This window comes from Oryx dammah, unplaced genomic scaffold (genome assembly GCF_014754425.2).
Source record: "Oryx dammah isolate SB20612 unplaced genomic scaffold, SCBI_Odam_1.1 HiC_scaffold_11050, whole genome shotgun sequence".
In the NCBI taxonomy this organism is placed as follows: Eukaryota; Metazoa; Chordata; class Mammalia; order Artiodactyla; family Bovidae; genus Oryx; species Oryx dammah.
In genome coordinates this window covers 10,866,589-10,883,384 of record NW_024080444.1, presented here as the reverse complement: position 1 = coordinate 10,883,384, position 16,796 = coordinate 10,866,589, and the positions used below count along the sequence as shown (strand labels likewise).

At 37.7% G+C, this 16,796-nt stretch overlaps 1 protein-coding gene across 2 annotated transcripts in view; it reads right to left on the bottom strand.

Annotated features, from left to right (window-relative positions):
• Positions 1 to 581: 581 nt before the first annotated feature.
• LOC120860216 (uncharacterized protein KIAA2026-like) overlaps positions 582 to 16,796 on the bottom strand; it is a 103,643-nt gene continuing 87,428 nt past the window's right edge. For both annotated transcript variants that reach the window (XM_040235999.1, XM_040236000.1), the window contains 3 exons: positions 12,699 to 12,814; positions 6,000 to 6,190; positions 582 to 4,876 (listed from right to left, as the gene is read on the bottom strand). In XM_040235999.1, the coding sequence (XP_040091933.1) occupies positions 1,236 to 4,876; positions 6,000 to 6,190; positions 12,699 to 12,814 (3,948 nt within the window). In that variant the 3' untranslated portion in view covers positions 582 to 1,235. The remainder of the gene's footprint in view (positions 4,877 to 5,999; positions 6,191 to 12,698; positions 12,815 to 16,796) is intronic.

Genomic DNA, 16,796 nt, shown 5'->3' with positions numbered 1-16,796 from the left:
TCGTACTATCATTGCAACTTCTTCTGAATCTAAAATTATTTAAAAAGTTGAAAAAACATATTTGGCTTAAGATTACTTACTTTGATCAATGTAGAATTTGGTGATGGATTAAGGAAAAAAAAAGGTAAAACAATGAAATCCAGAGTGAAATTTTAAAGCAGAAGTCATGTAAAGTTATGCAAAAAGGATTTAAAGCATTAGGTTCAAATACTGAATATACCATCCACTTGAAGAAGGAAATGGCAACCCACTCAGTGTTTTTGCCTGGAGAATTCCATGGACAGAGGAGCCTGGAGGTCTTAAGTCCATGGGGTCACAAAGAGTCGGACATGACTGAAGCAACTTAGCACAGCACATACCATCCACTAGCTGAGTGACCTAGGACACATCATTTAAACTTTCAAGATTACTGTGGAAGTCAAATGAGATATGTGGAAACAAAGTTTGTAAATTGTAAAGCCTTGTAAAAATGCTGTTAGTGATTCAAATTTCCTAGCTTAAAATTCCTTTTTGTAAAGATCTGTCCTCATTTTATATCACGTTATCTTTCAACAGAACAAGAACGCACTTCAAAAATGGTATTCAAACAAGGAAATACAGCAACTCAGTTTATTACATGCAGATTCTTCTGCATTGATGCTAACAGTTCACTGGTCCAAAATTACTAAAATACTTAAAAAACTATACATTATGTAAACAAAACATAAATAAGACAGCATAGTTCTTTGTACATATAGTTTAGTACAGGTTGTTAAGGATTTAGGGATATGTACAATTTTACACAATGGACTGCATTTTCACAATGCATAAATATATATATATCTATTTTTTTACAGAAACAAAAATATTATTCCACTAAAGACACAGAATATTGTATCAGAGATACACGCTGCAACAGTCCAAATTCAAGAAGAAACATGTCGATGCAAGTGTGCAAAACCCTAGCTTATTCCAAACTAGTCAAACTTGACTGTTCAATGTCATACAGACAGGTAAATCCTGTCTATTTTAAACAAATAACCTTTGAAAACATACTCATACCAATGAGCGAAATGGAACAGATTTTTTCCTCCCCAAGAAAATCAGAGCCTTGTTGCAAGCTAATGAAAGGATACATTAACACACACACACAAACTATGTATAGTATGTTTTCAACAGTATAATAAACAGTTAAAATTTTTATGGGAGTCAAAACAATGCCCCATTATTTAAAAACTGGCTCGTTTAGTCTAAATTCAAGATGCAGCTGTGTCAGGCTTCTCTAAGCCAGATGACTGAAAAGCAGGGAAGACAGAGGCAGGATTTCGACTGGCAGATACAATCTGAGAGAGTGATGGAGAGACTGAAGGAACCTTAGATGCTGGAGTATTTATGGTATTCAAAATGGCTCCTTCTGGGCTGACCAATAGTTTTTTGACTGATGTGTCCAAATGAAATACTGAAGTGTTACTTGGCAGTGGAGGATTACTAGAACAAATGGCAGAAACCAACGATGTCTTAGCCAAAAGAGTTGCTGGAGGAGACTTAATTACTGAAGTCAGTGACACTGTTGGTACAGGAGGTGGAACAGAAACTTTAGCAGTTGGGTTTATGATTTGTGGTGCTGCAGGTACTGTGGATAGAGAACTTCCATTCCCAAGAGAGTTTACAATTTTTGTAGAGCTTTTTAGACAATGTTTTACAGGTTGCCCACTTAAAGAATTATTTGATGCTAGTGTGATCTTCTGGGCCAGGTTATCTACTGGTGTAGGCTGAGCGCCTTGGCCACTATTAAGAACTAAGGGAGGTCCATATTTTGGATTAGTAGATATAAGAAGAACATGGCTGCCAGCTCCAAGACCTTGTGGTGGAACAATAAACCGGGCTCCATTAATCATGATCTGAGTACCAGGTGCCAAAGGTGTACTGGTATTGATGACTATTTTTTGCTGAATACAAGGTTCACTGAACTGACTCCCTATTACACTAGTTACATTTGATGGTGCTGTAGCAGTGTGAATGGCAGTGACATCTGGAGTAGAACTGTAACTAGGGGTTGATTTTAAGAAAGCAGGGGACATTTGCTGGTTTGGCAGAGAAGCAAAATTGGAAATGTTAATTATTTTACCTGGATTTGGTGAAAGGGATGGCAATTCAGTTTGAGGTTTATTTGTGTTTATATTTGTTGGCACTGTAGTTGAAACCCCTGGTGACTGAATCTGGACCGAAGTCCGAGATTGTCTTTTAGAAAGAGATACAGAACGTGTGGCTCCTGGTACTGTTGCTGCTTGTGCAACTGTGTTGATTATTTTAGGGGACACAGTCACAGGTGTAGGCAAGGCAACAGTAACAGGGATTTGCAAAGCTGATGTTAGACATTTCGGAGACACTGTTGGTTGTGTAGTTGAAATCAGAACAGATGATGCAAGATGTCCTGTTTTCACAGTTGATATAGCCACAGTGTTTCCGAGATTTGACGTGCAAAGTCTGTTTGACAAACTAGGCATAATTCTTGAAGAGGTATCATTTCCACTGACTAAAACAGGAGGTCGTGTCCCAACTGAGGCAGAGGTTGAGGTCACTGAAACAGAACCCAAAGATACATTTGCTCCTGTTCCTGAAAACATGTTTACTGTTCTTGAAGCAGAAACCACTGATTCATTAACAGGAGTAATATTTTGACTCATAAAATTTGAGCTTACTGGAATTGAACTGCCACTTGTTGACAATGGTAAAACATAGCCCTTGCTACTTTTTTCTTCTCCTTTTGAGGTTACATTTTGCAGTATGTTAATTGACGGTAGAGCTGGCACACTGCCTGAAGTATTAACAATTGCTTGGCCTATGTTTAGCCCAATTTTCACATCTTTTATCTGAGACACAGTTGGCGATGAATTTATTTTTATTGGTGTTCCCACTGTAGATGGAATTAGGACTATCTGGGGCTGTTCTGGAGACTTAACATATGTTTTACTCAATGGAGAAGGAAGAGCTTGTTTTAATGGTTCTGCTACAATTGTTGGGGTTGAAGTGCCACTGGGAATTGCAGCATTTATAAAAACTAATTTCTGGGTAGAAATACCTGGAGATGTTGGTGCTGGTGCCACATTAATCGAAGTTCCACTGCCAGAAGAAAGAACAGATGGAGCTGACACCAGCATAAGTTTCTGCACTGGAGTCCCACTGATAGTATCTCCATTTGCTGCTGCTGTTGCTTCTGATCTTGTAACAGGGTAACTTTTTGTGACATAATCTACTTGTTGATGTTTAGCTGGTGTACGAATAACATTTGAACTGGTTTGTCCAAAATTTCCTGTTGATACGTTAATTACACTTACCGAACTATTTGCTGTTGATGATAATAGAGGGCTAGAAGAAACAGAGGACTTTAAGGGAGAGGAGGGCAAGGGTGAAGTTTTATCTATCATATGGCCCAAATTACCACTGCAGGAAGGTTGGCTTAATGTAAATTTGAGATTTTTCCCTGTGGATGGATTAAAGCCAGCTGGAATGGAAACAGAAGTAGGTGCTTGACCAAAAGATGGGAGACTAGATGTAGCAGTTGTTCCAGCTACTGACGAAAAAGCAGATGATGATGAAGCTGTTGATTTTGGTACCAGAAATGCCTGAAGCTGAGGAGCAATAGTAAAAACTGAACTTGAAGATAAACTGTTGGGTGAATTCTGATCTGGATTGGTCTGTACTTTTACAACTCCAGTGTTTCCACCTCGTGTCCTAACAAGAATTGACTGTGAATCTCTTATACACACAGTTTTCAGTTCTTGCTTTGCTTCAGAAGAATCAGCAGTTTGTTGTGCAAAACAGTTGAGGGAACTACCGGAATTTGTAGATCCATTTAGTGTTGTTGCTGATAACTGAGGCTGAACTGTTGAAGAAATGGTGGGTGAAGCAACGGGCTGCGGGAATGCGGCAGCTGAAACTGTGTTCTTGACTTTTCCTGCCTCACTCTGGCTGGTCTTAACTGGTGGTGCTAACAAATTACTTATGGAGGTTACAGGTGTCAAAGACTGTGGTCTAGCACTACTCACATTTGACGAATGGGTAACTGTCTTGTTGAAAGCTGTATTAGGTAGTTGGGTAGAAACAGTTCCTGTTGGGTTGACAAGAACTGATGGTAAAGAAGAGTTTACATTTGCTGTCTGTGGGAAAGGTGAACCATGTTGTTCTGTACTTTTTTGTTGAAATGGTGGTATTTCTTTTGCAACTGCTTTCCCTTCCTTGTGCTGAATCACAAAATTCTTAGGCAGAATGAGAACCTGTTGCATAATTTTTTCTCCTGATTTAGGATCTAGCATAGGTTGCATCTGAATCTTTACAGAGCTGTTATGAAGATCTATGGGCAACCACTGACCACAGGGCATTTTGTATACCATCTGTAAAGGACCTTTTGTACTGGTGTGGCAGGTCAATGCTGGCTTTATGGGGCTTGCCTCTGGAGGAGATATCACTGGCTTTTCCACAGCAGGGGCACTTCTACCTGTGGAAGGGGACAGTTGATTTGTTAAGGTCACTTTGTTCCCAATATTCTTTGCAAGCAAGGCCTGAATAGGTTTGGTCCCTTTCTGGAGAGTAGACACTGGTGTTGAATCCAATGAGGCAAATGACTCTGGACACAGTGGCTCTGTATGCTTTGATTCATTCAAACAGTCCATCTGCACATCACCTTCTGCATTCTCAACCACTGTCTCATTTGTGCTTAACTTTGCTTTCTTCCTTGGGGAAAGCTCTTTTGTGCTATCATCCAGGTAACTAATTTGCTTGGACTGTCGTTTAAGTGTTTTAGGCAGTGTCTTCAGTACATCTTTAGAAGGCAATTCCTTTTTCAACAACTTACTTCTGGCCAAAGGAAAATCTATTTCTGACAATTTCATATCATCTAAAAATGATAAAAACAAGCATTTTGTTTATATAAAACAACAACTGAATAGCAATGATAAGATCAATTATAAAAAAAGAAAGTCAATCTTTGATCCAGCAATTTATTAAAAAAACTGTAGTGTGATTCAAAAGTCTCAGTACCACTGATGGAAATTAAGGTAAGGAGACCACTGACATGGTTATCCTGATATTGTAACCATTCCCAAGAACAACATATTATTAATGAGAAAATTATTTTTGGTCAGATTCTGCTCTAATACAAGTGTAAAAGGAAACTTTACAACCTGAGATACTCAAGCCAGCAATTAGGGCTCAGAATTTAGAGTAGACTAGTACACAACTAGTTTACTTTTCTCCTTCTAGACAGAGAAATCTTCATATCAAAGAGAGATGTTTCTCCCTATTTTTTTTTTTTTAAGAGAGAGACTGTAAAGAATAAAAAACATTCAGTTTTTTTCTGCTGTTCAATTATTCCTACAGTAAAAAATTTATGTTCATATCTGGTTAAACTGGGCTGATGAGAAGTTACATCTTTTCAATTCATCAAAGACATGAAATGTAATAGGTTAATACATTTCTAAGCACAAATTTTCATACCTATCAGATAACTAAGGAAAGTTATTTAACTGGATTTATAGAATAATATAATCTGACAAACTGAAAGGAATTAAAGATAATCTTATCCAGCCTCCTTATAAGAATGAGATGTCCATTCTAGTCACATTAGGTCATCAACATAAAAAACAAAAACAAAAAATGCTTCACAATTATTAGGGACTTGCCAAGTTCCATTTAAGCAAACATCAGATATATTGTTTCAAAAATAATAACAATAAAAAGAAGAGGATACACCTATTTCAAAGGGATTGTATATTAACGATGGGTGGTCTGTACTGAGCAATAACATGCCTAGTTTGGAGTCAGGTACTGGTTCCAGAAACTCCTAGAACAGTAATAATGACTCCAAAGAACCTTTAATAAGACATTAACACACCTTCAAACATAATAGATTTCCCCAATCAATAACCCTCATTAACCAGACTATCTTCTATTGCCACAAAAGATACTAAAATTTCTCTCTGTGCTTGTAGTGTTGATTTAAAGGAAGTTTGAATGCCCACCTGAATCAAAATGATCCTTCTCCAGGATATCTAGAGGTTCTGTGGTGTCTATAGACTTGCTACTGATTTCTACTTTAGAGGTTTCTCTTCCAGGATCTCCTTCACCTTCTTCACTAGTCCACAGTTCTCTAGCAAATTTATCATGATCAGGCTGTCTTCTAAAATCATCATAGTCTTTCTTTAGGCGACTCCTGAAATAAAATATTCAGCATAAAAATATGTATGTGTTAATCTCTTGGAAGCTAAAGTAACTCAACATTTCAAACTATTTATTTCAGTATTTTCAATTAAGTCACTAAACCTATATTTTAATCAAGTGTGCGTAAGATGTCAATGATGATTGTTCAAGAAGACACAACACAGGGTGTAGGCATAGGAAGCTTAAAGATTGTATCTGTAAAGTATTTGCACATACCACCCACTATCATTTTAAAGGCTACTGGGAGACCTATTAAATGTGCAAATGTGAAAAAGATTAACTTTTTTTTTTCTAGCTGCACTGACAAAAATAGACTTGAGATAGTTTTAAAATTGATTATAATACTATTTAAAAGGTCACTTAAAAGCATTAATCAAAAAATTCTAAGAAACGATATTTATTATTTTTGACTCCTACAAAGAGTAATAAACAAAATAATCCTTCGTTTAATACTGAAAGCAATCCTATCTAAACCTTGGGTCTCACTAGAATTTTTTTTTTTTAATTAAGTATAGGGAAACAAAGCTGGAAAGTGATTTTTCACAAAGCTGGAAAGTGATCCTTTTCACGTAAAAACATAGTACTTATGTTTCTATGAGACTGAAAGAGATAGAAACATTTCCAAGTGATTGCATGGTATTTTAGAAATCCTTTATTATTCATTTGCTTTCAATTGAGTTTCTCTATTCTACTTTAATCTTTGTTTGTTTAAAAAAATCTGAAAATACATTCTCTAATTTACTTTTGCTACAAATCCCTATCTGTGCATACCAGAGTTTAAATCTCACCTCTGTCACTTAACAGTTGTAAGACTTCAGACAAGTTCCTTAAACTTTCTAAGCATCAGTTTACTTATGTGTACAAAGATACTTATCTCATAGTTATGTGTGGCACATAAATATTTAACAAATATTAGTTAATAATTACTTTCAATTTATTTACGTTTCAATGACTGCTTAAGGGTTTTACAGAGCAGATGAGAGCTATAAGATAATAGACTGGATTATCAAAGGATAACTAAATTTCCTTTTAGAACTGTCTAAAAGGGGGGGGTGTATAAAGTTTCTCCCTTTTCAGTCGTCTTTTCACCTTGGCTAAAGACTTTGCTCTTCATTTCACAGAAAATGGAAGAAGCAATCAAACAAGAACTTTCATATGCTCACACCTTGTCTGCAACTTAAGACATCCATCTAACCTCCTCATATTCTCTAAGCTAACCCCTTCAACTTATGCATCCTCCCTCAACTAGTCAAGAATCTCCAAAGTACCTTCCATTGTCTGATCCATTTCTGCCTTTCTATTTGATCATTTCCACCAGTATACAAACATGTTATTTCTCCCAGGAAGAAAAACAAACAAGGACAAAAACAAAATTTAAGCACTCTCTTGACTCCAACTTGTCCTTCTAGGTACTGCTCTATTTCTCTGCTCTACTTTTATAGAGAAACTCCAATTCCTCACCCCTCATTCTCTTCAAAAGACTAAGACTTTTACCCTCATTTTCCTCAGTTCATCATGAGCAGTTTCCTTTTTGAAACCTTTTTTTTTTTTTTAACCTGTTTCTAAGACATCACTATTTCTCTTGGTTATGCTCCTATCTTGCAGATCAGTCTCTTCTGCTGAGTCCTACCATCTCCACCACATCTAAATGCTGGAATGTCCCAGGGTTCAGTCTCTCTTAACTGTGCTCATACACTAGGTGATTTCTATTATCTCATAGCGTAAGTATAATCTATATCCTGACAACCCCCGAATTTATACCTTTAGTCTAGTTTACTCCCTTGAATTGCGACTCATATACTAAACTGTTTATTCAGTATCTCCAATTAGATGGCTGAAAGGGATATCAAACATAACATGTTGAAATCCTAACTCCTCAATCCATCCCCTCCCCAAAATTCTGTTTCTTCCATCTCAACTAATGGCAATTTCATTATTCTAGCTGTTTAGATAGAAATATTGGCACCACATTTTTCTCATTTTTTTCTGACACTCCATATGCAAGTCTTAGGGAAATTCTACCAATCCTACTTTCAAGATATATCCAGAATTCAACCACTCTTTGCTGTCTGCATTGCTACTATTGTCGTCCAAGCCACTATCATTTTTCACCTAGACTATTGCTAAGTGTAACTGATTTCCTGCCTGTATCTTTGTCCCACTCTAATCTCAACCAAGGAGGCAGAAGGGAGTACTTTAAAAAAAAGTCAGGCCATGTAATTCCTCTGTTCAAAACCCTTCAAAGGCTTCTTGTCTCAGAGTAAAAGCCAAACTCCTTAAATTCCTATATGGTCTGGCTGTGTTGTTGTTCAGTCATTAAGTTATTTCCAACTCTTTGCTACCTATGGACTGTAGCATGCCAGGCTCCTCTGTCCTCCACTATCTCCCAGAGTTTGCTCAAATTCATGTCCATGAGTTGGTGATGCTATTTAACCATCTCATCCTCTGAAGCCCTGCTTCTGCTGAAAAGACATTATTTTCTGTTTTTTTTTAATAGCCATCCTAATGAGTATAATGTGGTATATCCCTGTAGTTTGGATTTCTACTTCCCTAATAATGAATGAAATTGAGTACATTTTTTAAGTGCTTATTGGCAATTTATGTGACTTTGGAGAAATGTCTAGAGATTTTGTTGTTGTTGTTGATTGAATCTCCTTACTAGTTATGTTTATTCAGAAACAGACATGATCTGGCTACGTTTCTCTGTATTTCTCTGGAAAAGACATGATCTGGCTACCTTTCTCTGTATTTCTCTGACTCTCGACTCTTACCACTTTCCTCCTCATTCACTCAGCTCTTATTCTCACCCCTTTGCATTTCCTTTAAATGTCAAACATGCTTTCAACCTTAGAGCTTCTGCATCTTAGATATCCACATGGTTCTCTTCCCTATTTCTTTCAGGTCTTTTTTCAAACACCAACTCATTAAGGAAACTTTATCCAACATCCTGTAAAAAAGCAATCATTATCCCATCTAAACCAAGCATTTCTTTCTTTTTTAAAAAGTATTTATTTATTTTTGGCTGTGTTGGGACTTTGTTGCCACGCTTGGGCTTTCTCTAGTTGTGAGTGGGGGCTTCTCTCTACTTGTGATGCACGGGCTTCTCACTGCAGTGGCTTCTCTTGTTGAGAAGCATGGGCTCTAGGGTGTGCAGGCTTCAGTACTTGCAACACATGGGGCCTAGAGCATGGTGGCTTCAATAGTTGTGGCCCACGGGCTTCACTGTTCCAAACCAAGTGAAATCTTCCTGGACCAGGGATCAAACCTGTGTCCCCTGCAGTGGCAGATGGATTTTTAACCACTGGACCACCAGGGAAGTCCAAAACAAGTATTTCCTTTTTTTTTCTTTTCTGTATAGCACAGTGAACTATATTCAATATCCTGTGATAAACCATTATGAAAAAGATGAAAAAGAATACAGTATATAGATGAGTCACTCTGCTGTATAGCAGAAAGCAACACAACATTGTAAATCAACTATACTTGAATAAAATACATGTAAAACATTTTAATTATAGGATAACTGCTTTACAATATTGTGTTGGCTTCTGTCTTACAGTAACATGAATCAGCCATAGGTGTACGTAAGTTCCTTCCCTCATGAACCTCCCTCCCACCTCATCCCACCCCTCTAGTTGTCACAGAGCACCTGACTTGAGTTCCCCGCATCATGCAGCAACTTTCCACTGCCTATCTATTTTACATATTGTAATTTATATGCAAAATAAATATATCTTATTCCCTTTAACCAGCTTCATTTTTCTTCACAGCACTTATCCTATCTGACATTTGAGTCTGTCTGAATAGACGTAACTAGTAAGGAGATTCAATCAACAACAACAACAAAATCTCTAGACATTTCTCCAAAGATACATAAATTGCCAATAAGCACTTAAAAAAATTTACTCAATTTCATTCATTATTAGGGAAGTGGAAGTCCAAACTACAGTGATATATCACATTATACTCATTAGGATGGCTATTAAAAAAACAGAAAATAACAAATGCTGGTGAGGATGTGGAGAAACTGGAGCTCTTGTACACTTATGATGGGAATGTAGACTTGTACAGACACTACAGAAAACAATATGATAGTTCCTTAAAAAATCAGGTTAATGATGTCTATCTTCTTTGTGAAATGTACCTTCTATCATTAAAAACATTCATCTTTGTTTCATTTAGACAAAATTAAAAGTAGAATTACCATAGTCCACTTCTAGGTATACATCCCCAACATTTGAAACCATGGTCTTAGATGTTTGTACACCCATGTTCACAGCAGCATTATTCATAATAACTAAAACATGAAAAGCCTCCCAAATGCCCATTACAGATGAATGAATAAGTAAAATGTGGTATATGCATAAAATGCAATATATAGTTCAGTTGTTCAGTCGTGTCTGACTCTTTGCGACCCCATGGACTGCAGCTTGCCTGGCATTCCTGTCCATTACCAACTCCTGGAGTTTACTAAAACTCATGTCCATTGATTCGGTGATGCCATCCAACAATCTCATCCTCTTTTGTCCCCTTCTCCTCCCGCCTTCAATCTTTCCCAGCATCAGGGTCTTTTCAAATGAGTCTTTTTTTTTTTTTAATTCAGTCTTTAAAGGAAGTAAACTCTACAACATAGATGAACCTTGAAAACATTATGCTAATTGAAATAGAGACAGTCACGAAAAGACAAATATTTTATATTATATGATGTACTTAGAGTGATGCTTTCAAAGGCCCACTTGACTTCACATTCCAGGATGTCTGGCTCTAGATGAGTGATCATACCATCGTGATTATCTTGGTCGTGAAGATCTTTTTTGTCCAGTTCTTCCGTGTATTCTTGTCACCTCTTCTTAATATCTTCTGCTTCTGTTAGGTCCAGACCATTTCTGTCCTTTATCGAGCCCATCTTTGCATGAAATAGTCCCTTCGTATCTCTAATTTTGTTGAAGAGTCTTTCCCATTCTGTTGTTTTCCTCTATTTCTTTGCATTGATTGCTGAGGAAGGCTTTCTTATCTCTTCTTGCTATTCTTTGGAACTCTGCATTCAGATGCTTTTATCTTTCCTTTTCTCCTTTGCTTTTCACTTCTCTTCTTTTCACAGCTATTTGTAAGGCCTCCTCAGACAGCCATTTTTCTTTTTTGTATTTCTTTTCCATGGGGATGGTCTTGATCCCTGTCTCCTGTACAGTGTTACAAACCTCCATCCATAGTTCATCAGGCACTCTATCTATCAGATCTAGTCCCTTAAATCTATTTCTCACTTCCACTGTATAATCATAAGGGATTTGATTTAGGTCATACCTGCAGGTGACACCACCCTTATGGCAGAAAGTGAAGAGGAGCTAAAAAGCCTCTTGATGAAAGTGAAAGAGAAGAGTGAAAAAGTGGGCTTAAAGCTCAACATTCAGAAAACAAAGATCATGGCATCTGGTCCCATCACTTCATGGCAAATACATGGGGAAACAGTGGGAACAGTGGCTGACTTTATTTTTGGGGGCTCCAAAATCACTGCAGATGGTGACTGCAGCCATGAAATTAAAAGACACTTACTCCTTGGAAGAAAAGTTATGACCAACCTAGATAGCATATTCAAAAGCACAGACATTACTTTGCCAACAAAGGTCCATCTAGTCAAGGCTATGGTTTTTCCAGTAGTCATGTATGGATATGAGAGTTGGACTGTGAAGAAAGCTGAGCGCCGAAGAATTGATGCTTTTGAACTGTGGTGTTGGAGAAGACTCTTGAGAGTCCCTTGGACTGCAAGGAGATCCAATCAGTCTATTCTAAAGGAGATCAGTCCTGGGTGTTCTTTGGAAGGACTGATGCTAAAGCTGAAACTCCAGTACTTTGGCCACCTCATGTGAATAGTTGACTCATTGGAAAAGACTGATGCTGAGAGGGATTGGGGGCAGGAGGAGAAGGGGACGACAGAGGTTGAGATGGCTGGATGGCATCACCGACTTGATGGACGTGAGTTTGAGTGTACTCTTGGAGTTGGTGATGGACAGGAAGGCCTGGTGTGCTGCAATTCATGGGGTCACAAAGAGTCGGACACGACTGAGTGACTGAACTGAACTTAAGAGCAGTCAAAATCATAGACACAGAAAGTACAATGGTGGTTGCTAGGGGGTGGGGGAAGGAAGGTACAGAGTTTCAGTTTCACAAGATGAAGAGTTCTGTAGATGGATGGGCTGAGAGAAACACAACATTATGAATGTTAAAAAAAAAAAGTGGTATTAAATATACCACTGAACCATACACTTAAAACTAGTTAAGATGGTGAATTTTATTTGTGCATTTTACCACAATGAAATAAACTAGGGGAAAAAAAATATAAACCACACAATAGGGGTTTTGTTTAATTAACATTACCTTGTCAGGACAGGATCAAAAATATCTGAACTACAAATCAACGGGACACTAGTAATTCCAGGATATCTTCCATAATCATAAAGTAAGAGTGTTAAACTAAGCGAACCAGATAATAAAGCTTGATTTACCTGTTTCTTTGAAAAGCTTTCATTAACTTTGGTTCCCATGGCAGCAATTCGTTTAAAAGACGTATCAATGTACTATGCAATTCTTTTACAGCTTGCCTCCGATGATACCATTTGCCCTAAAAACACAATTTGAAAAGTAAATCCTTTAGATTTAATCTAAAAGTCAACATCAAGACTTATTTTCTGAGTAAAAAAAAACAAAAACAAAATGCCGATACCCATCAAATAAGTACATATCTCTTCTTCAGAAGATTGCAGAAAGGAGAAAAATATCCTATAAGAAATCTTCTTTGATATACTTTAAACATTTTCAACTATACAGGAGAAATCTAAAATGCATTGAATCAAACTAGGACATAAAAAGTTTTTTAAAGCTTTTAATTGGGTCAATTATAAATAGTCATTAAATCACAAAAATGTATGTAAAGATACAAACATTCATATAATTATGTAAATTATATGGCTCATTTCTGTAATGCTTTTGCGATTTTTTCAAAAGGCTGGGGAAAAAAAAGAAAGAGAAAAACCCAAACTGTTATCATATCCAAAAGCAGTCCTCTTAACAAACTTCCTTAGGAAATTTTACAATTATTTTATTTAAAAATGTTTTCAGCACAGAAAAGCAAACAAGTGGTCACCATTTCCATTATTTTTATGCTATATTAAGGGATAATAATTTGACACCTCCCTCCCCATTTGCTAAGTATTATCCTAAGTATTTCATACATGGAGAGAAAGAGACAGGGAGAGAGAGATTGAGTGAACATGAGTGTGTACATGAAACAGCAGTTTCAAAAACCTTCTAAGGTGTGTGCATTTTTAGTCTTACTTAACAAATGATGAAACTAAGGGTCAGGGAGATTAAATGACTTGTTTAAAGGTTCTCTGACTTAAACCCAGATCTGCCTGTTGGTGTAGTCCAAGTTCTAGAACTAAATGTATCACTACCTCTTAAAAACTGTATCACATAAATTCAGTCTGACACAGGTTATAAAAACCTCTAGTAAAGATATATTTTACTGTATCCATAAAATCATTTGCATACCATAGAAACAATAAGATTATAGAAGTTATATCTTTAGGTAAGCAACTTCTCCACATCTATCAACATCACCACCACTATTATCATTTACTGTTATATAACCATGTTGCAATTTTTATTTGGTAAACAGCTTTGAGATATAATTTACATACCACACAGTCCACTCATTTTGCTTCGTTTATAACAAAAACATACAAGTAAATGTTACAGATCACATTTAACCTGCATAAAACTAGATTTCATCCCACAGGAACTCTGAGTTACATTTGCATACAGGCAGAATATTAAGGCAGAAAAATAACCACTCCCTAGAGTAAAGCATAGGAGAAGGCAATGGCATCCCACTCCAGTACTCTTCCCTGCAAAATCCCATGGACAGAGGAGCCTGGTAGGTTGCAGTCCATGGGGTCACTAAGATTCGGACACGACTGAGCAACTTCACTTTCACTTTTTACTTTCATGCACTGGAGAAGGAAATGGCAACCCACTCCAGTGTTCTTGCTTGGAGAATCCCAGGGACGGGGGAGCCTGGTGGGCTGCCGTCTATGGGGTCACACAGAGTCGGACACGACTGAAGTGACTTAGCAGCAGCAGCAGAGTAAAGCATATACTAATCTGTGCATAAAATCCCCAACTTTATTTGTGTCTTCTTAGCAGCATAACAAATTATAATAAGTGAAAATTTCCAAGAAAAGTTAATTTTTATTTCATATAATATACTAACCTGAACAGACATCTTGTCAAAAAGCTTTCTAAAAGGACCCAACTAACAACAAGTTATACCTCAAGTTATTTTTCTCAAAGGAATGTTATGAGGTAGTATAAAACACTTATTCTAACCCATGAAAGTAAAACTACTAGACTATGAACAATAAAACTTAGCAAAACAATACTTTTAACCTATGGAAAGCTATCTGAGGAAGATGAAAAGGCAGACGATAGTCACCCTAAATTCTTTTTGGAATGAGGTAAGATTTTGTTTCAATAAAAAATAGAAACTAGGTAGATGGAGAAGACTTTCCCTTTAACAAGGTGTATTAACAACATTCCTTTTTCTACATCTCAACTTCTATTTGGTTCAAAAGTGAAAAGGTGACTGTGGAAATAAACTTTTCCTAAGCTAGAGAGGGAAAGTCGCTCAGTCATGTTCAACTCTTTGTGACCCTATGGACTATACAGTCCATGGAATTATACAGGCCAGGATACTGGAGAGGGTAGCTGTTCCCTTCTCCAGGGGATCTTCCCAACCCAGGGATTGAACCCAGGTCTTCTGCATTGCAGGCAGATTCTTAACCAGCTGAGCCACCAGGAAGATGATGTTGTTAAAGTGCTGCACTCAATATGCCAACACATTTGGAAAACTCAGCAGTGGCCACAGGACTGGAAAAGGTCAGTTTTCATTCCAATCCCAAAGAAAGGCAATGGCAAAGAATGTTCAAACTACTGCACAATTGCACTCATCTCACACGCTAGCAAAGTAATGCTCAAAATTCTCCAAGCCAGGCTTCAACACTGCATGAACTGTGAACTTCCCAGATGTTCAAGCCAGATTTAGAAAAGGCAGAGGAACCAGAGATCAAATTGCCAACATCCGCTGAATCATCAATAAAGCAAGAGAGCTCCAGAAAAACATCTACTTCTGTTTTATTAACTACACCAAAGCCTTTGACTGTGTAGGTCACAACAAACGGTGGAAAATTCTTCAAGAGATGGAAATACCAGACAACCTAACCTGACTCCTGAGAAATCTGTATACAGGTCAAGAAGCAATAGTTAGAATCGGACATGGAACAACAGACTGGTTTCAAATTGGGAAAGGAGTACCTCAAAGCTGTATATTTCACCCTGCTTATTTAACTTACATGCAGAGTACATCATACAAAATGCCAGGCTGGATGAAGCACAAGCTGGAATCATGATTGCCAGGATAAATATAAATTAACCTCAGATACACAGAAAACACTCACCCTTATGGCAGAAAGCAAAGATGAACTAAAGAGCCTCTTGATGAAAATCAAAGAGGAGAATGAAAAAGTTGGCTTAAAACTCAACATTCAGAAAACTAAGATCATGGCATTTGGTCCCATCACTTCATGGCAAATAGATGGGGAAACAGTGGAAACAGTGAGAGACTATTTTTTGGGGCTCCAAAATCACTGCAGACGGTGACTGCAGCCGTGAAATTAAAAGATGCTTGCTCCTTGGAAGAAAAGCTACGACCAACCTAGACAGCATATTAAAAAGCAGAGACATTCCTTTGCCAACAAAGGTCTGTCTAGTCAAAGCTGTGGTTTTTCCAGTAGTCATGTATGGATATGAGAGTTGGTGTGAGAGTTGGACCATAGAGAAAGCTAAAAAGTGCCGAAGAATTTATGCTTTTGAACTGTGGTGTTGGAGAGGACTCTTGAGAGTCCCTTGGACTGCAAGGAGTTCAAATCAGTCAGTTCTAAAGGAAATCAGTCCTGAATATTCATTGGAAGGACTGATGCTGAAGCTCAAACTCCAATACTTTGGCCACCTGATTCGAAGAACTGACTAATTAGAAAAGAGCCTGATGCTCGGAAAGGTTGAAGGCAGGAGGAGAAGGGGATGGCAGAGGAGGAGATTGTTGGATGGCATCACCAACTTGATGGACATGAGTTTGAGAAAGCTCTCCGAGTTGGTGACGGACACGGAGGCCTGTTGTCCTTAAGTCCATGGGGTCACAAAGAGTCGGACACTACTGAGCAACTGAACTAAACTGAACTGAAGTTAAGGAGCGCAGAAAGAGGAAAGATATAAGGAATGAAGCTGGGGAGAATATGCTCTTCCCAGTATAATTAAGTGGAAAAGTGTTAAAAGACTAGGGGGTGCCAGCATGCTGAATTCCTTATTGTGCGTGCAAGCTAAGTCACATCAGTTGTGTCAGATTCTTTGCGACCCTATGAACTGTATAGCCCACCAGGCTCCTCTTGTCCATGAGATTCTCTAGGCAAGAATACTGGAGTGGACAGCCATGCCTTCCCCCAGTTATTAACTGGAAGTTAGTATGAAGAAGAATGACAGGTTTGAGTCAA